Genomic DNA, 7420 nt, shown 5'->3' on the forward strand with positions numbered 1-7420 from the left:
TGTCGGTGTCTGAGTCCTAGCGTCCCGAGTCCTAGGTCCTGAGGTCCTGGTGTCACTGAATGTCCTAGGTCCTGAGTCTAGGTCTGCAGTCCTAGGTCCTGAGTCGTTGGCTCCGTCGTCTCTCCCGCTGGTTCCGGGTGCTTAGTCCCTAAGTCCCGAGTCCTAGGTCCTGAACTCGTGTGTCCTGGGTCCTCTATCCTGAGCACTGGATCCTGAGTCCTGGACTTCGAGTCGTGGCTGAACCTGTCTCTGCGGTCCTGCCTGACTCTCACCATACTACTTCCCTGATGGCTCCCACAAGATTGCTGACATCCTCGTGGATTCATCTTCTTATTATAGACACATGCATTTCCAAACATTTGGACTACCTATGTTGTAAATGTATTATCTCTTTGATTTACACACGGCATCTATAGCACGTCTGTCCGTCCTGGGAGAGGGATCCCTCCTCTGTTGCTCTCCCTGAGGTTTCTCCCATGTTCCCCTTTAAACCGTGGGTTTTCTCTGGAAGTGTTTCCTTGTACGATGTGAGGGTCTAAGGACAGAGGGTCTAAGGACAGAGGGTGTCGTATTGTCATACTGATATTCTGTACAAACTGTGAAGTCCACTGAGACAAATGTAACATTTGTGATATTGGGCTATATAAATAAACATTGATTGATTGATTGATTAAACTTACTATTACAGCTTTTGTCCTGGGCCATAGGCTGCACGGGCGGAGGAGGATGCATGACGCTGCGAGGCGGGTGGGGCTGGTGCTGAGGGGGCTGACTCGCAGCCTCATGCTCTGATTGTCTGGTCTTGCTCCACATGTTGCCAGCTCCAACGCCATGTTTAGCGGCTGGGAAGAGAGTTAAATCAAGTCAATAAGAGGTTCGAGTTTGAAATGATTTAGACTCTGAAAAGCAGTTTTTGAAGGGATTCCTAGTGTGCTCAGTGTTTACCTGGTTCTCCCCAAGCTGCTGTCCCATCATCGATCTCATTCCTTCTGCGAACAGACTCAGGAGAAGGCTCTTCCCACCCAGATGAAGTTTCCTCCTTCTGAACTGCTGTGGGAATTGGGCCTCCTTGCCAGCCTGATGGAAGAAAACACAAAAAGTGAGCCATCAGCTGCGTATCCTCCCACTTACCAATTCTGTTTTGGTGCCCTATGGCCTTTTCTAAAGATTAGTTTTAACATAGTATGCATTTCTCAAATGTAAATCTCAACATTTCAGTCTTCTTTAAATGTTGTTGTCCATTTAGTATTAACTTACATTGTATCACGTGAAAGGTCCGTAAACTATACATAAACTAAACACAGGTATATTTAGACTTGCTTATAAACAAAAAGATAGGATTCTTGATTTAAAAAAGAGATTCTGATCGGATGAATACTCAAGATAAGTACCTGCGGGCTTGGTGGGGGGTGGATTGCCTCGGGACATGTTGGCTTCAGGAGCTTTCCCCCACTCGTTGGAGGGCTTTGGATTTTGCTCACCCCAGTTCTGGTTGTTCTTTGTGGGCTCGACCCAGCCCTGGCTGTGACCCTGAGGGTTGGGTTTCTGAGGGTTTGAGTCGCTCCAGTTGGAGCCTGGGTTCAGAGTGCTCCGTTCTGGAGTATTTGATCCTCCGCCGCCCGCCCAGGTGTTGCCGCCGCCGCTGCTGGTGTTGGTTCGGCTCTGCTCGCTCCAACATCCGGAGCCTGAGCGGTTGCTGTCGCTATCCCTCTCCCGCCCCTCCCAGTGGTTGTTGCCCCCTGCTCTGGGTCCATCTCCACCGTGACCCCAGCCCTCCCTTCCATGTCCACTCTGCGAACCCCAGCCTTGCTGCTGCGGTTTGGGCGCATTAGTCCAGGTATTGGATCTAACAAATAAATACAAAAAGATCAGTTACTCAATTAGGCGTCACATTAAACTTGCTTCAAACTATATTACTGTGTTGTTAAAATCAGTATTTCGGAAATGTCCAATCATCAATTACCTGTCGTCTTTGTTGGTGTTATTGCTCCAAGTGTTACTGTTGTTGTTGCCACCCTTGTAGCCGGATCCATCGTTCCAGCTGCTCTGCCCACCTCCTCCGTTTGCTGGGGCTTTATTGTCCCAACTTGAGTTTTGTCGCTCGCCCCAGCCAGAGCCTCCTGGACCTGGACCTGAGTTGCCCGGCCCACCACCCCAACCTGCAAGCAAACCAAAAGGGAAGTCAATCTTTTGCCGACTTTTTTGTGTGTAATTGTGGTCTTACTTTAATGTTTATTAAGATCTATAAAATATATCCACACAAAAGTTTAATTATCATGATTTTCCTACCTCCGGAGGTCTGGGAGGGAGCTGCCGGTGTTGCTGTGCCCCATCCGGGGCCTCCGCTGCTTTGCTTTCTTTCGTCACCTCTAGGAACTTGTCTATTAACGGGAGAGTTGACATCCCAGGAGGTGTTCTGTCGAACGGGTGTCTGTCCCCATCCAGTGTTGGAAAGGACTCTCGGGTCCACGTCGACCGGGGGCACAGCCGATACTACTGGATCAGGAGGGATAACCGTTCTGTGGATTCCCCCTTTTGACTGGTCTCTGTCGGCGCTGGATCGGCCTCCGGAGCTCTCTCCACTTCCCTCACTTCCTCCAGTGCGGCCCCAGCCTCCAGTGACGCTCCCTAAGGCGTGACTTCCTCCTACTCCTACTCCCCCTCCTACTCCTCCTCCCACTCCTCCTCCCCCTCCTCCTCCTCCTCCTACTCCTACTCCCATGGCGTCATCCTCCAAGCTCTTCCAGCCATTGTTGGCAGAGCTTCCTTTATGACTTCCAGCATCTGATTGGTTGATACCAGGAGCTGTCGTTCCCCATTCTCCATTCGGCATCTTGTTGTTGGATGTGGTAGAGGACGATGAGGAAGAGGAAGAAGACGCGCTGCTCCCCCAGGGCCGGGGTATCCCTGCTGGAGGGCCCATCGTAGTTTGGTTCCCATTTCCTGGCGTTTGGCCTGCAGAGCCTTGGATTTGATTACCCCAGGAGTTGCTCTGAGGCTGGTTTGGGTTATTGGCAGGCCCCTGGTCCCAGTGTGGGGCCCCAGTGTTATTGTGGTTATTATTACTCTTGTAAGCAGCAGTAGAGGATATTTGGGGGTTCCCGGCCTGCATTAAGGCAGGGTTTTGTGGGTTCACAGTGTCTGCATTTAGGGAGCCCTTTTCACCAGGGTAGGTAGTTGCGCCCCAAGGCGTACCGAAGGTCCCAGGACCTCCCAGCTCTCCTTTGGGGTGCTGGGTGGCTGATATGGGGTTTCCATTCGCCAGCGGACCCACGTTCCCTCCTCCAATAGAGCCCCAGGAACAATCCCCGCTGAGTTGGGGTGAGGCTGTAGAGTTTGGTGGACTAGAGGTCATTGTGGCGTTAGTAGTAGTAGTAGTAGTATTCATCATAGTGTTATTTGGTCCATTGGATTCAGTGTTAAGGTTGGTCGGCTGTAGGCCACCATTTGCACTGTTGCTGCTTCCTAACACCTTGCTGCTTGCTGTACCATTATTCGCCTCGGTGTCTTCCATCATACTGCTGTTGTTGGGAGCTGCCATGCCGCCCCAGCCAAGAATGGGGCCCTGCTGGGGAGCTATACCCAGTTTCATCCCCTGAGCCTGAGGAGCCCTTTGGCCCTGGGACACTGGGCTTGGATTCTGTGGCCAGGCACCGTGGTTGGCATTTGGGTTTAAAGTGTTTGGGTTCAACCCTCCATTGATGCAGGGGGTGCTTCCTCCAGAGATCATGTTGCTGCCCCAGACACCACTGTTATTGACGGGCTTGTTGTGGTTGCCCATGTTATTGCTGCCAATACTGCTGGACCCAGCCGCGGAGTAGTGGGAGGACCCGGTGAGGTTATTATTTCCGTTATTTGCACCGCCGATGCCTCCCATCCCTCCGCCGATTATCTGACGACTGTTGCCGTTGCTGTCTCCGTTCACCGAAACGCCGACCATCATGTCGGAAGTCACCATAGAGGAGGGAGAAGAAGCTGTAGAAGACACAGAGGAAGGAGCATTTGCTGACATCATCATCACTGTCGTCACAGCGGCGAGGTTTTTCTCCGAGCCGATCGAGGAGCTAGAATCTGCGTCCATGCATTCTGACGCCAACTCTGGGTCCGATCCTGACCCACAGCCAGAAGAGGAAGAAGACGAGGAGCAAGAGAACGAGGAAGAAGACGGAGGCCAGACGGAAGAGTTGGTTGAAGAAGGGTTGTTGGGTTTGTCGGTGCTTCCGTCCACTAGGACTTTGCCCCAGTTGGTGTTGCCGTCACCGCTGCAGGGAGAGCCAGAGGACCAGGGGGAAGGCTCATACTGCGAGTCCAAGCCAGGGTGCTCCAGACCTGCAGAGAGGAAGGGTGGACATGGCAGGGGATAGGGTTAGAAAAACATTTCAAATCAAAATCAAGCAATTACCAAAGGTGCAGATTCATCACGGTCAATAAAATGTTGGGATAGTAAAATGTACTTTTATTAAATGAAACAACCGATGTGGTTCGAAATTCGCCTCATTCACAGTGGCTGTCATTTTTCTATTTCCTCAAACTTTCAGAGACCCAACTGTTCTGGATTTGATCAGTGCCAGGGCTGAGCCTGGACACAGCTGCCACCATTTTGTCACCACAGCGGGACCCAGAAGCATGCCAAAGCTATAAACTAGGATCCAGGGAGGGCAGCCGACAACCATCAGCGGGAGAGGGGAGATGGCAATTGTGAGTGAAATAGCAGGAGGAAGTGACACCAGCTGAAATTAACTCTGTTTAATCCTTGATATTTTTCCTGATACAATACCACTGTCTGAGAGCATGTGCATTCAGACTCGGCATGTCTCTAAAATTAGACTCCAGAGAACACTTGTGATCTGCTACTTGTGATTTTGCTTTCAGGGCCATTATGAACACACTCAGTTCTGACTCAAGTGCCTGCATTTTCAGAGCTTCAGCGGCCCTCCATTATTAGTGCCTTCATTATTTGCCGCATCTTCGTAACTCAAACTGCATTTGTGCAGTGGGAGCCCATTCGCTGTGGTAATTAATGAATGAACATTTTTACAAGGATACTGGTTTAATGTGAAGGAATTATTATTAATGTGCAAGACTAAGATAAAGAGACTAAATAGATTTTTAAAGCAATATTTGTAAAGGAGGATGTCTTAAAAACTATTTGGTCTTTTTTTTTTTTTTTATGGCTTGAAAACAAACATGAGCTTTGCAATCAGCTAGTTTGTGAGCCAACCTTACCATACTTTTCCTATGAAGATAAAAAAAAAAAAAGGGCAGCAAGGCCAGGGCATTGGCTCTGACGAGGCTCAAAGCAGCTCAGCTCCATTTTATTTGAATACTCAGGGTCTATGCAGGAATCCTGAAGTCAGATGTAAGACCTTTTTTAAGATCCTTTCCTACATTTTAAGACCTCATCGCCACTTGGAGTTCTAACCGGTTACCTTGGCGACACACTTCACCTCACATTGACTATATACAGTATGGATTGTCCTTCCTCCTTATCTTCCAACCATTTGGACGCAGACTTGCATTTCCCCATAACGATGTTGTTTAGTAAACGGAGCTTTGCGCGCTATCAAGCAGTGAGCGTGCGATGTCCTGTTCAGATGACGTCAAACCCAACGGGATGCCATAAATAAACTACACAGAATCACACTACACACCTACGCAATGATTACATTCAGGCAGACTATAGAATACAACCTCTTCGGACAATTTATATACTTATTGAAAACAAGCTACAAAATGTAATACCTTGGAAAATGCCGTTTAATACTTTTTAATAGCCTTCATTTTCGCCAAATTGATTGAACAACTTTTAATACTTTTTAAGACCCCGCGGACACCCTGTATGTTTCTGTTCAGATCTCTGTTGCGCTTATCTTGTTTGCTTGCAAAGTCTCCTTTTGCACCCTTTCCACACCCACTTTCATCTCTCTATCAGTTTCTCTGATAAGCCTGGAAAAATGCATCTGGGTTTACCTAGTCTGCCGATCACAAAGCAGAGAGAGCCATAGGAAGACATTGGGAGGAAGGAGAATGAAGAAGCGCAAAAAGAACGGGGAAAGAAGAAGGCTATGTGTAGTCACCTGTTTGATTAGGGGAGTGGCTGACGGAATCCCGAATGGGAGCCATGCCTGGAAACAGAGAGAGAGGAAAGACTGTCAAACAGACTTAAAGCGAGTTCGAGAGAAAGCCATAAGAAAGCACACAGAGGAGATGTTAGAAAGTCAATACAGAACAGGACATTCAATGGGAATCAAGCAAACAGAAAGAAAAACAAGTTTAAAGTCAGAGGGGTTGGAAATTAGAAGGACTTGCAAAGTAGAGGAGTATTAGTAAACAGACCCTGCTGAGACTAGGTCAGTATTTACAGTTGATCATCTGTATTACAATATTAACAAATATTTCAAATTAGCAAGTAATTGTTTCATGTTTGTGTATTTCTCTGACTCGTCTGAGCTGAATTTGGTAAAGCCAAACCATTTGCACCACTTCCAAAAACCTCAGGAGACTAATAGCTGCCATACATTTAGGTTTATAATGCTAAAACATTATTATGTTTTCACGTTAGGATGTTATTTTGTAGTCTTACACAAATTGGAAATCTGCTACTTTTCTGACAAGTTTATTTTGTTTTTACAACTATAGGGAATATAGGTACAAGTAGAAACTCATCAGAAGACATGAGCCAGAACACACCCACCTTGATTGTCATGTAAATGAACAACTATCTTCCTGCTTATCCTAGAATGTGTTATTGGCAGACAGATTGTTTTTGTAGTCTTGTGTCTCTGTACGTGTTTGAGAATGTCGGATTTAATCGAGTGTGAAACAGTTTTCTTGCGTTTGGTTTGTTCTTTTTTTTGTTTGTAGTTTACCTGTGAGTGCGGCTCGTGGCCCCGGGTCGAGTGGAGAACGATTGACCTCCGGTTCCAAGGTTGACCAATGGGAGGTCAAAAGGACAAAGCTCACAGGGCACAGCCCTCAAGGGCCTGAGGTGAAGAGGCAGGGCTTGTCAGAGCGGGCAGCAGGCTGATCGTGCCCCCTTGGCATTGCTGAGGACTGTATGTGTGTACGATTGTGTGTGTATGTGTATTTGTGGGGAGGGGGAAGGGGGGGAAGTTGTTTAGATTTAGGACTCTGTCTTGACTTAGTATGCTCTGGCACTGCGGAGAGAGACAGAAAGAGAAAAGAGGAGAGAGAGATGGTAAGGTTAACATTTTGAACCTAGGAATTATTAATAACTTCAAAAACAACCGTTTTAAAATCAGGACATTCATCACCAACAGCAAGGGTTTCCAGAGGATTTCAGACACCAGGATGACGCATACTTTTATTCTAATTCACAGCATGAACGGGCCTAATTGTGCATAATCAAACCATCGTGCAGTCACCAACAATGGGAAAGTTGCACTTGTCTAGCTATGGA

At 47.7% G+C, this 7420-nt stretch overlaps 1 protein-coding gene across 1 annotated transcript in view; it reads right to left on the minus strand.

Moving 5' to 3' along the window:
- LOC104949739 (trinucleotide repeat-containing gene 6A protein-like) overlaps window positions 1-7160 on the minus strand; it is a 29704-nt gene extending 22544 nt beyond the window's left edge. The window contains exons 1-7 of the mRNA XM_010776152.1: window positions 6870-7160; window positions 6078-6125; window positions 2290-4329; window positions 1964-2159; window positions 1392-1846; window positions 946-1077; window positions 681-842 (exon numbers count right to left, since the gene is read on the minus strand). Coding sequence (XP_010774454.1) covers window positions 681-842; window positions 946-1077; window positions 1392-1846; window positions 1964-2159; window positions 2290-4329; window positions 6078-6123 — 3031 coding nt within the window. The 5' untranslated portion in view covers window positions 6124-6125; window positions 6870-7160. The remainder of the gene's footprint in view (window positions 1-680; window positions 843-945; window positions 1078-1391; window positions 1847-1963; window positions 2160-2289; window positions 4330-6077; window positions 6126-6869) is intronic.
- Between the last annotated feature and the right edge of the window lie 260 nt (window positions 7161-7420).

The sequence above is a fragment of the Notothenia coriiceps genome, unplaced genomic scaffold, assembly GCF_000735185.1.
Source record: "Notothenia coriiceps isolate Sejong01 unplaced genomic scaffold, NC01 NC01_scaffold00000339, whole genome shotgun sequence".
In the NCBI taxonomy this organism is placed as follows: Eukaryota; Metazoa; Chordata; class Actinopteri; order Perciformes; family Nototheniidae; genus Notothenia; species Notothenia coriiceps.